This window comes from Salmo salar, chromosome 27 (genome assembly GCF_965601325.2).
Source record: "Salmo salar chromosome 27, fSalSal1, whole genome shotgun sequence".
NCBI classification, from domain to species: domain Eukaryota; kingdom Metazoa; phylum Chordata; class Actinopteri; order Salmoniformes; family Salmonidae; genus Salmo; species Salmo salar.
Window position 1 is genome coordinate 34,978,402 of NC_138317.1, and position 19,009 is coordinate 34,997,410.

General features: G+C 43.2%; 1 protein-coding gene across 1 annotated transcript in view; it reads left to right on the plus strand.

Moving 5' to 3' along the window:
* LOC106588960 (gamma-aminobutyric acid type B receptor subunit 2) overlaps positions 1-19,009 on the plus strand; it is a 471,406-nt gene that overhangs the window by 430,161 nt on the left and 22,236 nt on the right. Inside the window, exons 14-16 of the mRNA XM_014178545.3 lie at positions 15,262-15,372; positions 16,861-17,085; positions 17,337-17,519. Of these exons, the coding sequence (XP_014034020.3) occupies positions 15,262-15,372; positions 16,861-17,085; positions 17,337-17,519 (519 nt within the window). The remainder of the gene's footprint in view (positions 1-15,261; positions 15,373-16,860; positions 17,086-17,336; positions 17,520-19,009) is intronic.

Genomic DNA, 19,009 nt, shown 5'->3' on the forward strand with positions numbered 1-19,009 from the left:
TTGGTGTGAAAAGTGCAAATCAATCCCCGAACAACAGCAAAGGACCTTGTGAAGATGCTGGAGGAAACAGGTACAAAAGTATCTATATCCACAGTAAAACGACTCCTATATCGACATAACCTGAAAGGCCGCTCAGCAAGGAAGAAGCACTGCTCCAAAACCGCCATAAAAAATCCAGACTACAGTTTGCAACTGCACTTCCAAAGTTGTGGCAAAATGGCTTAAGGACAACAATGTCAAGGTATTGGAGTGGCCATCACAAAGCCCTGACCTCAATCCCATAGCAAATTTGTGGGCAGAACTGAAAAAGTGTGTGCGAGCAAGGAGGCCTACAAACCTGACTCAGTTACACCAGCTCTGTCAGGATGAATGGGCCAAAATTCACCCAACTTATTGTGGGAAGCTTGTAGAAGGCTACCCGAAACGTTTGACCCAAGTTAAGTAAAGTAAAGGCAATGGTACCAAATACTAATTGAGTGTATGTACATTGCTGACCCACTGGGAATGTGATGAAAGAACAAAAAGCTGAAATAAATCATTCTCTCTATTATTCAGACATTTCACATTTTTAAATAAAGTGGTGATCCTAACTGACCTAAAACAGGGAATTTTTACTAGGATTAAATGTCAGGAATTGTGAAAAACTAAGTTTAAATGTGTTTGGCTAAAGTGTATGTAAACTTCCGACTTCAACTGTATCTAGTGCATATCTTATCTTTCTTGTATATCTAGTCTATATCTAGTATACATCTAGTCTATATCGTAGATATCTAGTCTGTATCGTATATATGTAGTCTATCTAGTATATATGTAGTCTACCTAGTTTATTTCTAGTCTATATCGTATCTATCTTGTCTATATCTAGTATATCTCTAGTCTTTCTAGTATACAGTGGGGGGAAAAAGTATTTGATCCCCTGCTGATTTTGTACGTTTGCCCACTGACAAAGAAAGGATCAGTCTATAATTTGAATGGTAGGTTTATTTGAACAGTGAGAGGCAGAATAACAACAAAAAAATCCAGAAAAACGCATGTCAAAAATGTTATGAATTGATTTGCATTTTAATGAGGGAAATAAGTATTTGACCCCCTCTCAATCAGAAAGAAAGATTTCTGGCTCCCAGGTGTCTTTTATACATGTAACGAGCTGAGATTAGGAGCACACTTTTAAAGGGAGTGCTTCTAACCACAGCTTGTTACCTGTATAAAAGACACCTGTCCACAGAAGCAATCAATCAATCAGATTCCAAACTCTCCACCATGGCCAAGACCAAAGAGCTCTCCAAGGATGTCAGCGACAAGATTGTAGACACAAGGCCGGAATGGGCTACAAGACCATCGCCAAGCAGCTTGGTGAGAAGGTGACAACAGTTGGTGCGATTATTCGCAAATGGAAGAAACACAAAAGAACTGTCAATATCCCTCGGCCTGGGGCTCCATGCAAGATCTCACCTCCTGGAGTTGCAATGATCATGAGAACGGTGAGGAATCAGCCCAGAACTACACGGGAGGATCTTGTCAATGATCTCAAGGCAGCTGGGACCATAGTCACCAAGAAAACAATTGGTAACACACTACACCGTGAAGGACTGAAATCCTGCAGTGCCCGCAAGGTCCCTCTGCTCAAGAATACATATACATGCCCATCTGAAGTTTGCCAATGAACATCTGAATGACGCAGAGGACAACTGGTGAAAGTGTTGTGGTCAGAAGAGACCAAAATGGAGCTCTTTGACATCAACTCAACTCGGCGTGTTTGGAGGAGGAATGCTGCCTATGACCCCAAGAACACCATCTCCACCGTCAAACATGGAGGTGGAAACATTATGCTTTGGGGGTCTTTTTCTGCTAAGGGGACAGGACAACTTCACCGCATCATTTGACGGGGCCATGTACTGTCAAATGTTGGGTGAGAACCACCTTCTCTCAGCCAGGGCATTGAAAATGGGTCGTGGATGGGTATTCCAGTATGACAATGACCCAAAACACACGGCCAAGGCAACAAAGGAGTGGCTCAAGAAGAAGCACATTAAGGTCCTGGAGTGGCCTAGCCAGTCTCCAGACCTTAATCCCATAGAAAATCTGTGGAGGGAGCTGAAGGTTCGAGTTGCCAAACATCAGCCTCGAAACCTTAATGACTTGGAGAAGATCTGCAAAGAGGAGTGGGACAAAATCCCTCCTGAGATGTGTGCAAACCTGGTGGCCAACTACAAGAAACGTCTGACCTCTGTAATTGCCAACAAGGGTTTTGCCACCAAGTACTAAGTCATGTTTTGCAGAGGGGTCAAATACTTATTTCCCTCATTAAAATGCAAATCATTTTATAACATTTTTGACATGCGTTTTTCTGGATTGTTTTGTTGTTATTCTGTCTCTCACTGTTCAAATGAACCTACTATTAAAATTATAGACTGATCATTTCTTTGTAAGTGGGCAAACGTACAAAATCAGCAGGGGATCAAATACTTTTTCCCCCCACTGTATATCTAGTCTATATATAGTATATCACTAGTCTATCTAGTATGTCCAGTTTATCCTATAGAGATCTACTGTAGGATACTGTTCAATCTAATCTATCCCAGGGGACCAGAAGGGGTTAAATTAAATCAACCCTTGTTTAACAGGGCTTGTTCATTGCTTTTTAAATCAGTTGCCGACTCAACACCCACCAAGGGAATTACACTATGTGTCTACTCATAGGTTCCTCTCTGTCACCATCAATTTGGTTTGTGTGTGTGTGTGTGTGTGTGTGTGTGTGTGTGTGTGTGTGTGTGTGTGTGTGTGTGTGTGTGTGTGTGTGTGTGTGTGTGTGTGTGTGTGTGTGTGTGTGTGTGTGTGTGTGTGTGTGTGTGTGTGTGTGTGTGTTCGTGCGTGTGTCTGTACGTGCGTTGGTGTCATGGTGCGGAGGCAAAGGGGCCATTCGTGTACGAGAGGGATTAACCCGGTAATGGGATAAAGTCAACAACGGTCACATCAGACAGATAGGTGGCAGAGGGCAGACATTTAAATACAGATAGACAATAAATGAAAAATGTAAATCCTAGTACTCCTCGGCTGTCTATGGAGTTTTTCTTTTCTAAAACAAACTGGCCTAGAATAAGTCACTCTAATCTCAGAGTCTGGAGAGAGATTAGAGTTGTGGGATTCTTCATAAAGGTGCTGGGGTTTTATGTTGAAAAAGTCATACAAATACAACAACATAAGGCTTATTTTACAGAAGTTATAAAATGTAAAAAAAATCCAAAAGCTTGTACTTAAAAAGGTTTAACAAAACACAATTAAGACGTTATCTCTACACATTTTCATTTTACCCTTATTTTACCAGGTAAGTTGACTGAGAACACGTTCCCATTTTCAAGCAAGGACCTGGGGAATAGTTACAGGGGAGAGGAGGGTGATGAATGAGCCAATTGTAAACTGGGGATGATTAAGTGGCCACAATGGTATGTGGGCCAGATTGTGAATTTAGCCAGGATGCCAGGGTTAACACCCCTACTCTTACAATAAGTGCCATGGGATCTTTAGTGACCACAGAGAGTCAGGACACCTGTTTAACATCCCATCCGAAAGACAGCACCCTACACAGGGCAATGTCCCCAATCACTGCCCTGGGGCATTGGGATATTTTTTTAGACCAGAGGAAAAGATTCATCCTACTGGCCCTGCAACACCACTTCCAGCAGCATCTGGTTTCCCATCCAGGGACTGACCAGGACCAAACCTGGTTAGCTTCAGAAGCAAGCCAGCAGTGGGATGCAGGGTGGTATGCTACATCTATGTAAGCTCTCAGTTACAGGGACAATGATGGTGTTGAGTCACACAGCCTTCATCAGAGAGTGCTCTCACCATAGAATTACAGTAGAATAAGAACATTAAAATCCAGAGAACAGTTTCTGTAGAGACCCATTGATTCAATACAGTGGGGTTGTGTTGCGAAGACAAGTAGAGGCTGATCTTGGGTCAGTTTTTGCACCTAATGGTGAAAGTTAGGAATAGGGGAGGGAAAGCTGATCCTAGATCTGTATCTAGGGGAAACTTACCCCGGAGCTATGACATGCAGCTATGCAATATGTACAAACCCAGTCATTCAGTGCAGGTGTAACAGTATTGCGTCTGTCCCTCTCCTTGCCCCTACCTGAGCTTGAACCAGGGACCCTCTGCACACATCAACAACTGCCTCCCACGAAGCATCGTTACCTATTGCTCCACAAAAGCCACGGCCCTTGCAAAGCAAGGGAAACAACTACTTCAAGGTCTCAGAGCGAGTGGCGTCACCAATTGAAACGCTATTAGCGCACACCACGCTAACTAGCTAGCCATTTCACACCGGTTACACAGGGACACAGTCATTCAGTGCAGGGATATGGTCACTGGGACTCCTGTATCGAGGAGGAATGGTTAGATATGGTAGTTGGGACTCCTGTATAGAGGAGGAATGGTTAGATATGGTAGTTGGGACTCCTGTATAGAGGAGCGATGGTTAGATATGGTAGTTGGGACTCCTGTATAGAGGAGGAATGGTTAGATATGGTCACTGGGACTCCTGTATAGAGGAGGAATGGTTAGATATGGTCACTGGGACTCCTGTATAGAGGAGGAATGGTTAGATATGGTCACTGGGACTCCTGTATAAAGGAGGAATGGTTAGATATGGTCACTGGGACTCCTGTATAGAGGAGGAATGGTTAGATATGGTCACTGGGACTCCTGTATAGAGGAGGAATGGTTAGATATGGTCACTGGGACTCCTGTATAGAGGTGGAATGGTTAGATATGGTCACTGGGACTCCTGTATAGAGGAGGAATGGTTAGATATGGTCACTGGGACTCCTGTATCGAGGAGGAATGGTTAGATATGGTCACTGGGACTCCTGTATAGAGGAGGAAGGGTTAGTTATGGTAGTTGGGACTCCTGTATAGAGGAGGAATGGTTAGATATGGTCACTGGGACTCCTGTATAAAGGAGGAATGGTTAGATATGGTAGTTGGGACTCCTGTATAGAGGAGGAATGGTTAGATATGGTCACTGGGACTCCTGTATAAAGGAGGAATGGTTAGATATGGTAGTTGGGACTCCTGTATAGAGGAGGAATGGTTAGATATGGTAGTTGGGACTCCTGTATGGAGGAGGAATGGTTAGATATGGTAGTTGGGGTTGCATCCCAAATGGCACCTTATTCAATTTATAGTGCACTACTAAAGGCTTTCGTCAAAAGTAGTGCATTATGAAGGTGTTCGGGTGCCATTTGGGATACAGTCCATGTCCGTGTTTTATTTCTTTTTTTATTTCACCATTATTTAACCAGGTAGGCCAGTTGAGAACAAGTTCTCATTTACACCTGCGACCTGGCCAAGATAAAGCAAAGCAGTGCGCCAAAAACAATAACACAGAGTTACACATAAACAAACGTACAGTCAATAACACAAGACAGCTGATGCTTAAAGTTAGGGAGGGAGATATCAGACTCCAGCTTCAGAGATTTTTGCAATTTGTTCCAGTCGTTGGCAGCAGAGAACTGGAAGTGTTGTATGGCGTTGAAGCTCGTTTGGAGGTTTATTAGCACAGAATTCAAAGAAGGGCCAGAAGTATACAGAATGGTGTCGTCTGCGTAGAGGTGGATCAGAGAATAACCAGCAGTATGAGTGACATCATTGATATATACAGAGAAGAGTGTCGGCCCGAGAATTGAACCCTGTGGCACCCCCATAGAGACTGCCAGAGGTCCGGACAACAGGCCCTTCGATTTGACACACTGAACTCTATCTGAGAAGTAGTTGGTGAACCAGGCGAGCAGTCATTTGAGAAGCCAAGGCTGTTGAGTCTGCTGATAAGAATGCGGTGATTGACAGAGTCGAAAACCTTGGCCAGGTCAATGAAGACGGCTGCAAAGTACTGTCTTTTATTGATGGCGGTTATGATATTGTTTAGGACCTTGAGCGTGACTGAGGTGCACCCATGACCAGCTCGGAAACCAGATTGCATAGTGGAGAAGGTACGGTGGGATTCGAAATGGTTGGTGATCTGTTTATTAACTCGGCTTTCAAAGATTTTAGAAAGGCAGGGCAGGTGGATATAGGTCTATAACAGTTTGGGTCTAGAGTGTCTCCCCCTTTGAAGAGGGGGATGACCTCGCCAGCTTTCCAATCTTTGGGGATCTCAGACGATACGAAAGAGAGGTTGAACAGGCTAGTAATAGGGGTTGCAACAATTTCAGCGGATAATTTTAGAAAGAGAGGGTCCAGATTGTCTAGCCCAGCTGATTTGTAGGGATCCAGATTTTGCAGCTCTTTCAGAACATCAGCTGTCTGGATTTGGGTGAAGGACAAGCATGGAGAGGTTGGGCAAGTTGCTGCAGGGGGTGCTGAGGTGTTGGCCAGGGTAGAGGTAACCAGGTGGAAAGCATGGCTAGCCGTGGAAAAATTATTGTTAAAATTATCTATTATCGTAGATTTATTGGTGGTGACAGTGTTTCCTATCCTCAGTGCAATGGGCAGCTGGGAGGAGGTGCTCTTATTCTCCATGGACCTTACAGTGTCCCAAACCGTTTTTGGAATTAGTGCTACAGGAAGCCAATTTCTGTTTGAAAAAGCTAGCCTTAGCTTTCCTAACTGACTGAGTATATTGGTTCCTGACTTCCCTGAAAAGTTGCATATCGCGGGGGCTATTCGATGCTAATGCAGAATGCCACAGGATGTTTTTGTGTTGGTGAAGGGCAGTCAAGTCTGGGGTGAACCAAGGGCTATATCTGTTCTTAGTTCTAGATTTTTTTAATGGGGCATGCTTGTTTAAGTTGGAGAGGAAAGCACTTTTGAAGAGCAACCAGGCATCCTCTAATGACAGGATGAGGTCAATATCCTTCCAGGATACCCGGGCCAGGTCGATTAGAAAGGCCTGCTCGCTGAAGTGTTTTAGGGAGCGTTTGACAGTGATGAGGGGTGGTCATTTGACTGCGGACCCAGTACGCACGCAGGCAAGGAGGCAGTTATCGCTGAGATCCTGGTTGAAGACAGCAGAGGTGTATTTAGAGGGCAGGTTGGATTTAGGGTTGTACCTGGTAGGTTCCTTGATGATTTGTGTGAGATTGAGGGCATCTAGCTTAGATTGTAGGATGGCCGGGGTGTTTTAAGCATGTCCCAGTTTTGGTCACCTAACAGTACGAACTGTGAAGATAGATGGGGGGCGATCAATTCACATATGGTGTCCAGGGCACAACTGGGGGCTGAGGGGGGTCTATATTAAGCGGCAACGATGAGAGACTTGTTTCTGGAAAGGTGGAATAGATTCAAGGCATAATGTACAGAGAAGGGTATGGTAGGATGTGAATACAATGGAGGTAAGGCATTGAGTGACGATGAGAGAGGTTTTGTCTCTAGAGACACCATTTAAGCCAGGTGCTGTCACCGCATGTGTGGGGGGTGGAACATAAGGGCTAGCTAAGGCATATTGAGCAGGGCTGGAGCCTCTACAGTGAAATAAGACAAAAAATGACTAACCAAAACAGCAATAGACAAGGCATATTGACATTAGGGAGAGGCATGTGTAGCCGAGTGATCATAGGGTCCAGTGAGTAGCTAGGCAAGCTGGAGGCACGGCGATTCAGACAGCTAGCAGGCCGGGGATTTAATTTCATACAACTTAATATTGCTACACTAAAAATCTTTGTCTGGACAATACCCCAGTACTCAGCTTTTATTAGAAAATGAATGGCATGCCACTGTGATCATTTTCTGTGACGACAGAGTAAATTATTATGCTGCTTCAGAGGGGTGCTCAAACATTTTCATACGACTGTATACTAAATATATACAAAGAAAAGCGATATATACAAGGGACAGGACAAGACAATCAAAACAGACATCCCCACTGCTACGCCATCTTGGAATGAGCCTCTGCAGAGCAGACAGTTATCCAGGGAACCTGGGAGTGGGATGTCACCCATGTGAATTCCAGCCGACCCAGGATGTGACCCAAATGGCACCCTATTCCCTATATATACTGTAGGCTCTGGTCCAAAGTAGTACACTATATAGGGAATAGAGTACCATTTGGGACTCAGGTCCAGTCTAGTTTGGGGATGCAGTTTGTGCCTGGTGTCAGGAGCCTTTTATTTGCCATGGGTGAATGTGTTACTGGAATATTGGTTTTCTGAAAAACCTGAAAACACCAGTCACTTTCATTTATCTCTTCCCCTTCTCTAAATGGCACAACCCTCATATTCACACAACCCTCATATTCAGACAACTCTCAAATTCACACAACCCTTAAATTTACACAACTCTCATATTCACACAACCCTCATATTCACACAACCCTCATATTTACACAACCCTCATATTCACACAACCCTCAAATTCACACAACCACCATATTCACACAACCCTCATATTCACACAACCCTCACATTCACACAACCCTCAAATTCACACAACCCCCATATTCACACAACCCTCATATTCACACAACCCTCACATTCACACAACCCTCATATTCACACAACCCTCACATTCACACAACCCTCATATTCACACAACCCTCACATTCACACAACCCTCATATTCACACAACCCTCACATTCACACAACCCTCGTATTTACACAACCCTCATATTCACACAACCCTCATATTCACACAACCCTCATATTCACACAACCCTCACATTCACACAACCCTCAAATTCACACAACCCTCAAATTCACACAACCCTCATATTCACACAACCCTCACATTCACACAACCCTCACATTCACACAACCCTCATATTCACACAACCCTCATATTCACACAACCCTCATATTCACACTAACCACGTTTCCATCCACAGTTGTGTTATGAGATAAAGTTATACTGTATTAAAAAAAAGAATCACGACATCTGTGATGGAAACAGGAAGTTTCAGTACAATTTGATAAATGCCACAGATAACTTGTTCGTTCAACATGGTGGGATCTTTTTGCGTCTGTATTTATTGTGCGAGAAATGATAGTGGAAACGCCTTTATGTGCAAATATTGATATAATAACCATATCGAAGTACGCTTGGAGTCCCGTGATGACAATGTTTGGGAAAGCATGCAGTTTATTTGGCTACAGATGAAATAAGTTATGATTAATTTCACAGGGTGGTGAGAGTGCACGGTAATGAGCTTGATGCTTCCTTTCCAATAAATATCGAGGGTCTTATTCGGGTGATGTAATGATCGATGGTGGACTGCCATTTGACAAATGAAAATATTCTCTTATCCATAATAATCTCATCATGTAGGCTAGCCTACCCGCACTGTTGTCAAGAGCTCACATGCCAAGACCAGAGGAGGCATTTAACACAACAGTGTCTGTCACAAAACTATCGGTAGAGTTGAAAATGTGATGGAAACACATTCAACTAGATAAGAAGTACATTTTGTACGCACTACGTAGTCACGCATTGTTTTTTATCAGCAGCAAGTCTGTATGGTTGAAACACCACTGCTGGGAAAATATGCATATTTTATGTAGATTTTAGAATATTTGCATGAAAATCTGTCTCCAATTGGATGGAAACCTAGCTACTGATTTTAAAGCTAGGGTAGAGTTTTTATTCTCTACAAAACAAGGGAGACTATATTGATTCCTCCCCCACCAACCCTCCCTCAGATTGTAGAAGGCTTTTCCTCTACCATTTTTCATCTCCATATTCTGCGCTTTTTGGAAAATACATCTGCAAACTGACATAAATCGCTGCCACAAACTCTAGAGCTATTTTGTCTCTCTCTGCAGTGGAATCTTCCGTTTTGTAATTGCCACTGCAAGTGATGGAGAGTCGCTGTCAGTAGGCTGATAGCTCATCCCCACACACACACACACACACACACACACACACACACACACACACACACACACACACACACACACACACACACACACACACACACACACAGCAGCTGAGGACGTAAGCTCTCAATTTTCTCCCCCTGGCGCTCTCACCTGTTGGTCCCACTCCTCCTCTCACCTGTTGGCCCCACTCCTCCTCCACTCTCCATCTTTCCATCCTTCCTTCCATCCCTCCTCCAGAAAGAACCAGGGCTCTCCACACCCACCCGCTACTCTCTTTAGTCTCTCCCTAGTGTGGAGCACACCACTCGGATGACTGGCTCCCTAACCCTCCCTTTCTCCGTCCTTGCCTCTCTCCCTGCATCCCTGCCTCCCTACCTACCTCCCTCCCTGTCCCCTCCTTACCTACCTCTCTCCCTGCCTCCCTCTCTCTATCCCTGCCTCCCTCTCCCCCTCCCTGCCACCCTTGTTACCTACCTCTCTCCCTGCCTCCCTCCCTGGCTCCCTCTCTCCTTGCCTTTCTCCCTCCCTGCCTACCTCCCTTCCTGCCTCCCTACCTCCCTCCCTCCCTGCCTCTTTTCCTCCCTGCCTCCATCCCCACCTCCCTCCATCCCTCCCGGCCTCCCTCCCTCCTTACCTACCTCCCTCCTAGTAGCCTTTTAATAACATTAATAACATGCGCTGAGAAATGACAGCAGACGCCACCGCTGCTGCCGCCACCACCACCGCTTTGGGCCGCTCGGCTCTGCCCGCCGCAGGCTGTTTCTTGGCAACCCCCAGACAGCTTCCCTGGGAGAGGTGAGGGTTCTGATGTTCCTGCCTGTTCTGATCTCGGATGGGACGGATGGAAGCCCATGGATGCCGATGCCCAGTTGTCCATATTTAAAACACAGAAGTTTGTATTATCAGTGTTATTAGTTGTAGAGGGCATGTCAGAGCTGCAGTGGTAGGCTGTCCATCCCCAATGGCACCCTATTTCCTTTGTAGTGCACTACTTTTGACCAGGGCCCAGAGTAAATAGTGTGCTATTTGGGATGCATACATGGTGGTGATAGAGCTTAGCCGTTTAGCTCCTTGGGTTCAAATTATCATGAGTGGATCTGTTCCAATGTCCATACTAGTAAACTACTTTAATTAAATAATGTACTTGGCATTCAAGTGGTATCCCAGCTAGCACATAACGTTCTGAGAACCATATGACCCTACGACTATGACTTTTCTAGAACCCTTCATTGGTATTTCATTATTTTAACAGAACGTTTTCCTAAATGTTCATTCATGGTTACATTTAATTAAAATGTTGGCAATGTTCTAGGAACATTCTCCAACTGGTTTGACATCCGGAACGTTTCCTACAGGTTTCCTCATGGTTCTATTTGAAGTCATGTTCTCAAATTGTTCCAAGAATGTGAAGAAAACTTTCCATAAATAACACAACAGAAGATTGGTAACGTTCAGAGAACGTTCTAAGAATGATATTTAAAAACAAACACATTCCATTCTCTATCTTTTTGAGTGATCTTAATGAGTGCTTGTTTCCTTTGAAATGGGGGTCTGTTTAATAGACTAAAATGAACAGCTTTGTAAACATGGCACGTTAGCTCCATCCTGGTGGTGCAGAGGACTAATTACATGGACAGAGAACAGAAAATTATAGGTTGAAATTTCACTGATGCCGTGTCACAATAAAAAAAACGTGTTTGCATGATTATTGCATGATTATTGCCTAAAGAAATACTTTTCTATGTGTCCTATCTGTAGTGCTGAGCGATTAGTGGTTTTTGAGGTCAGTTTGGTTTCGGTTTGATTATTTATAAAAGAATCACGGTTTTCGATTTCGGTTTAGATTTTAAAAAATGTAAAAATTATTTTAGAGCTTTTCAATGGGAATTCTAAAGCCAAATATAGGGAAAATTCCATTTTCAAAACATTGAAAATATTCCATTGTCTCTGTCAGGTCCACATTGAGTAGAATAGGAAATTACTATGAAATAACACAATATTTCAGTTGTGTATATTACTTATTATATTATATTATTTTTCATTCCTTATAGTTGTCATCTCATCCCTGCTCAGGCAGTATCAGCCAAACAACGTTATCTCTGTATCTCTGTACTGTCTTTAGTCATCCTATTTAGCTAGGCTAGCCTGCCTAAGCGTGCTGCAGAACTGCCTGACTAAGTCATTTTACTAGTTCTTCAAAGTAGATAAGGCATACTTTCACAAACAGTCTATATCCCTCTCTCTCGTCATTGTGTTGTGTACATTCCTCTCTCATGTAGTCTATGTTGTCTGTGTTTATCTAACGTAGCAGGTGTAAAATTGTATCCATCTCTGAGCCGAAAAAACAGGCTCAATGGATTATGGTCATTGTAGTTAATTACCACATTTCTGGGCTGAACTAGGTTGAATATTTGCTTATAAAAACTACAACTCCCTTCAGCCGAGCATCCCACATACACTACCATTCAAAAGTTTGGGGTCACTTAGAAATGTCCTTGTTTTTTAAAGAAAAGCAAATTTTTTGTCCATTAAAATAACATAAAACTGATCAGAAATACAGTGTACACATTGTCAATGTTGTAAATGACTATTGTAGCTGGGAACGATAGATTCTTTATGGAATATCGACATAGGTGTACAGAGGCCCGTTATCAGCAACCATCACACCTGTGTTCCAATGGCACGTTGTGTTAGCTAATCCAAGTTTATAATTTTAAAAGGCTAATTGATCATTAGAAAACCCTTTTGCAATTATGTTAGCACAGCTGAAAACTGTAGTGCTGATTACATAAGCAATAAAACTGGCCTTCTTTACACTAGTTGAGTATCTGGAGCATCAGCCTTTGTGGGTTTGATTACAGGCTAAAAATGGCCAGAAGCAAAGAACTTTCTTCTGAAACTCGTCAGTCTATTCTTGTCCTGAGAAATGAAGGCTATTCCATGCGAGAAATTGCCAAGAAACTGAAGATCTCGTACAACGCTGTGTACTACTCCCTTCACAGAACAGCACAAACTCGCTCTAACCAGAGTAGAAAGAGGAGTGGGAGGCCCCGATGCACTAGTGTTACCAGCTATGTCTATCAACAGTTGTCGTAGTGACATTCTATTGAAATGGTTACTTGCATAGTGGAGTATTTTGTTAAGACATGTAGCTAGCTAGCTAGGTAATCAATTAACCATAATCCCAACTCATGACATTACTACACTGCATGAATCTGCAGGTAGCTTGAAACAACCAGGTTCAATGTTAGCTCGCTAACAGGCTATAACTAGGTATGAATAATAATAATAATACACGTAACGTTAGCTAGCGAACCAGCTAAAAGTACACTAACTTCAAATGAAAACGACTTTCTGTCAAAATTGGAAACGTGTAATATCTGAAAATGTAGCTAGCTAGACTATCTTACCCCTATACATCATGGATGGAGGCTTCTCCCTGTCATGGATGCCATGGTTGCCCTAAGTTTGAAGATGAAATCCGGACACAGGTGTTATCTCCATCTCCTTAGCTATCATACTCTAATCCCACTGATTTCAAAACTCCACTTTCAAAATGACCTCCACTTACTGACCAGCTCAAATAGACTATATGGCAGACCAATCTGAACTCATCTCTCGGCATGTTGAGCCCACTCATTATCTCAGCCAATCATGGCTAGCGAGAAGGTTGCATCCTTTTTCGGTGGCTAAACCAACTAGGCTTGTAATTTAATAATTTTATTCATATTGTTGTGAAAAAGTAGGTTTGGTATACAGAAGATAGCGCTATTTGGTAAAAGACCAAGTCCATATTATGGCAAGAACAGCTCAAATAAGCAAAGAGAAACAACAGTCCATCATTACTTTAAGACATGAATATCAGTCAATCTGGAACATTTTCTTCAAGTGCAGTCGCAAAACCATCAAGCACTATGATGAAACTGGCTCTCATGAGGACCGCCACAGGAAAGGAAGACCCAGAGTTACCTCTGCGGCAGAGGATACGTTCATTAGAGTTACCACCTCAGAAATTGGAGCCCAAAGAAATGCTTCATAGAGTTCGAGTAACAGACACATCTCAACATCAACTGTTCAGAGGAGACTGTGTGAATCAGGCTTTCATGGTCGAATTGCTGCAAAGAAACCACTCCTAAAGGACACTAATAATAAGAAGAGACTTGCTTGGGCCTAGAAACACGAGCAATGGACATTAGACTGGTGGAAATCTTTCCTTTTTTCTGATGAGTCCAAATTTGACATTTTTGGTTTCAACCGCTGTGTCTTTGTGAGACGCAGAGTAGGTGAACGGATGATCTCCGCATGTGTAGTTCCCACCATGAAACATGGAGGAGGGGTTTTGATGGTGTTGTGATGGGTTGTAATGGTGTTTTTCTGGTGACACTGTCAGTGATTTATTTAGAATTCAAGGCACACTTAACCAGCATGGCTACCACAGCATTCTGCAGCGATAAGCCATCCCATCTGGTTTGCGTTTAGTGGGACTATCATTTGTTTTTCAACAGGACAATTACCCAAAACACACCTCCATGCTGTGTAAGGGCTATTTGACCAAGAGGGAGATTGATGGAGTGCTGCATCAGATGACCTGGCCTCCACAATCACCCGACCTCAAACCAATTGAGATGGTTTAGGATGAGTTGGACCGCAGAGTGAAGGAAAAGCATCTGTGCTCAGCATGTGGGAACTCTTTCAAGACTGTTGGAAAAGCATTCCTCATGAAGCTGGTTGAGAGAATGCCAAGAGTGTGCAAAGCTGTCATCAAGGCAAAGGGTGGCTACTTTGAAGAATCTCAAATATAAAATATATTTTGATTTGTTTAAAAAAAATGTTTACTGAATGATTCCATATGTGTTATTTCATAGTGTTGATGTCTTCACTATTATTCTACAATGTAGAAAATAGTAAAAAATAAAGGAAAACCCTTGACTGAGTAGATGTGTCCAAACTTTTTTACTGGTATTGTATGTCACATAAGATTGTAATCAACTGTAGTTGCTGTCTAACTTGTATTTTTTTGAAGAAATACTGTTCAGATTTTGATTGAAGTTGAAAATATTTTTGCTTAGGCTGTTGTTGTTGGTATTGTTGTTGTCGTTTTTGACATGCATGTGCCCACCACTGACCAGGCCTTCTCTTCTCTCAAAATCAAAAAAGGAGCTTTATTGGCATGGGAAACATATGTTAACATTGCCAAAGCAAGTGAAGTAGATAATATACAAAAGTGAAATAAACAATAAAAATGAACAGTAACCATTACATTCACAGAAGTTCCAATAGAATAAAGACATTACAAATGTCATATTATGTATATATACAGTATTGTAACGATGTACAAATGGTTAAAGTACAAAAGGGAAAATAAATAAGCATAAATATGGGTTGTATTTACAATGGTGTTTGTTCTTCACTGGTTGACCTTTTCTCTCTCTGTGTGTGTCCCTACAGGCGGACCCCCAGGGGCGGGACATAGCCATCCGGCCCTTCCTGGAACACTGTGAGAACACACACATGACCATTTGGCTGGGGATCGTTTACGCATACAAGGGCCTGCTTATGGTGAGTAAGGAGAGAGATTGGTGTGTGTGTGTGTCCGTCACCTCAAGGACCTACTCATGGTTAGGGAGGTAGTCTCTGAGCTGCAGGAAAGGAAGAGGTGGTGGCTGTTATCTGAACACCGTCTAGCATGTGTATACCATGGTCATTGTGTCATGATGGAGAGTTCAATAGCAAGTTTTCTGTCACACACAAAGCACACGTATGGTAATGATATCTGTGGTTGTTAGATGTCGATTTCATCAGGCATAGAGCACATTCTGTTGTTCTGTCTGAATACTGGGATATGACTCATACCCTACTATACAGAGAGAAATAGCACATGCCCTGCCATTGGTTCAGTGATGAGTTACCCACAATAGACTTGTCCTTCACTGAAGAGAACCTTCCACTGTGAGAAAGAGAAATATCAAAGGAAACACAAAATACTTTGATCACTGTTCTCTCCCCGACCATATGAGTGGTCCCATTGAGTAGTAACTAGGTTCTTTGTGTGTGTGTGTGTGTGTGTGTGTGTGTGTGTGTGTGTGTGTGTGTGTGTGTGTGTGTGTGTGTGTGTGTGTGTGTGTGTGTGTGTGTGTGTGTGTGTGTGTGTGTGTGTGTGTGTGTGTGTGTGTGTGTGTGTCTGTGTGTGTGTGTGTGTGTGTGTCTCCAAGCAGAGCTCCCAGTGATGTAGTTAACCGAACCCCTCCAGAAGCCTAAGGTTTCTAAATGAAATGTGACATATTTGAACATGTTCCACTTCCCCTCGGCTGGTGTGTTTGAACACCTTAACTTAACTAGTCCAGACTGTAAATAATTCAACCTTTCAGTACACTTATAGCCATGAGAGAGAGAGGAAACAGAAAGAGAGCAGTTAGACAGAAAGTGAGATACATGGCGTAACAAACTTCAGAGTAGTTGTGTCTGAGACAAAACTGGGACATGACAACAGTAGGAGCAGCATCTGAGGATTGAGTCATCATCTATCCTATGACACACACACACACACACCACACACGCACACACACACACACACACACACAACCTATCCAAAGGTGTGATCATGTGACGAATGCTCCTGCGATGCTGCTACATCATTATAATGTTGAGACACTGGGGTTCTGGGATATTCCATGCAGTGTTCTGTGAAGAACACAAAAACACTCTCAGAAAATAAACCATTTATGACCACAAAATCAAAAGGCTTTTCAAGTTTACATCAATGCTGCTGTCTGCTATATAGGTCACATTAGATGGTGTAATTCATATATTTGTGCAAATGTACACAATGTACATCTCCATATCACAAAAGCTACAGTATGTACTGAACATAAATAGGCCTATACATCCCTGTTAATCTTTCATTCTTTCTCTCCTCTACTCTCCTGTCCCCCTCCCCTCCTCTCTCCTCTCATTTCCCCTCTCTCTCCTGTCTTCTCTCTCTCCTCCTCTTCCCTTCTTATCCTTCCCCTTCTCTCTTTCTCTTCTATCCTCTCCCCTCTCCTCCAGTTGTTTGGGTGCTTCCTGGCTTGGGAGACGAGGAATGTGAGCATCCCGGCCCTGAATGACAGCAAGTACATCGGGATGAGTGTGTACAACGTGGGCATCATGTGTATCATCGGGGCGGCCGTGTCCTTCCTCACGCGAGACCAGCCCAATGTGCAGTTCTGCATCGTGGCTCTGGTCATCATCTTCTGCAGCACGATCACTCTCTGTCTGGTGTTTGTGCCAAAGGTAAGGAACACAGGAAATGGTAAACTGTCTCCTTCCTGTCCAGCCAATGGGCATGAAACTGCTCAACCAACTGGATTCATGCACTCTAAGAGGATCTCAGAAATGATAATGTTGCTGATTGTATGAAATACTTTCCCTTGTTTTTAAACATTCCGATATGAGTAAGTGTAACATGCCATCAGAGGAGGAATGTGATGTGACACCTTAACCTGTCATTCTAAGCAACTGCCCTTTATTATGACAACTTGCAGTTCATCACGATGAGGACCAATCCAGACGCAGCTACTCAGAACCGGAGGTTAAAGTTCAATACGAACCAAAAGAAAGAGGACTCCAAGACGTCCACGTCAGTAACCAGTGTGAACCAGGCCAACACGTCCAGACTGGACGGCCTGCAGACCGACAACCACCGCCTCCGCATGAAGATAACAGAGGTGACGTCATCGTAATGCTGCCTTATGTCAGGTCATCACCACTTATGAAGAGGCCAGGGAGTCTTTCCCGACCACACCAGTCCTGTTACCTACATTTAGTCCCCAGAGTTTTCTCTCAACTTCACAGTCAGGAAAAGCTTGTGGCCCTATTGATGTGACCAGAGAGACACCCTGTTTTTTGTATTTATCTAAAGTATGGTATTCTTCATATATGAGAGTCTTACATTTGCGTGACATAACAGCAATGACAGTGTCCTCAGAGTGTGCCTTGTCTATAATAGGTCCTGTCTGCCAGTAGCACCATCCTGTCACTCTATAAAGTGTCTATAATAGGTCCTGTCTGCCAGTAGCACCATCCTGTCACTCTATAAAGTGTCTCTATGTCACGTCCTGACCCTTGTAAGATGTCATTTTCTATAGTAGAGAAGGGCAGGGCGTGACGGGGGGTGTTTTGGGTTGTTCTATGTTTTCTAGTGTGTTGTCCTCTCTGCGTCACGGTTTGGTGTTTTTGTGTTTTCAAGTTATTTATGTATTGCATTCAGTTTCACGTCTAATAAATGTGGAACTACGAACACGCTGCATTTTGGTCCGATCCTTCAAACAGCCGTGACACTCTAATAGGTCCTGTCTGCCAGTAGCACCATCCTGTCACTCTATAAAGTGTCTCTAATAGGTCCTGTCTGCCAGTAGCACCATCCTGTCACTCTATAAAGTGTCTCTAATAGGTCCTGTCTGCCAGTAGCACCATCCTGTCACTCTATAAAGTGTCTGTAATAGGTCCTGTCTGCCAGTAGCACCATCCTGTCACTCTATAAAGTGTCTATAATAGGTCCTGTCTGCCAGTAGCACCATCCTGTCACTCTATAAAGTGTCTCTATGTCACGTCCTGACCCTTGTAAGATGTAATTTTCTATAGTAGAGTAGGGCAGGGCATGACAGGGGGTGTTTTGGGTTGTTCTATGTTTTCTATTTCTATGTTTAAGTTGTAGTTTGTCTATTTCTATGTTGGGATTGTTTGGGGTTGATCTCTAATTGGAGGCAGCTGATCCTCATTGCCTCTGATTAGAGATCATATTTAAGTAGGGGTTTTTCTCTTCCTGTTTGTGGGTTATTATCTTTTGAGTAGTGTGTTGTCCTCTCTGCGTCACGGTTTGGTGTTTTTGTGTTTTCAAGTTATTTATGTATTGCATTCAGTTTCACGTCTAGTAAATGTGGAACTACGAACACGCTGCATTTTGGTCCGATCCTTCAAACAGCCGTGACACTCTAATAGGTCCTGTCTGCCAGTAGCACCATCCTGTCACTCTATAAAGTGTCTCTAATAGGTCCTGTCTGCCAGTAGCACCATCCTGTCACTCTATAAAGTGTCTCTAATAGGTCCTGTCTGCCAGTAGCACCATCCTGTCACTCTATAAAGTGTCTGTAATAGGTCCTGTCTGCCAGTAGCACCATCCTGTCACTCTATAAAGTGTCTCTATGTCACGTCCTGA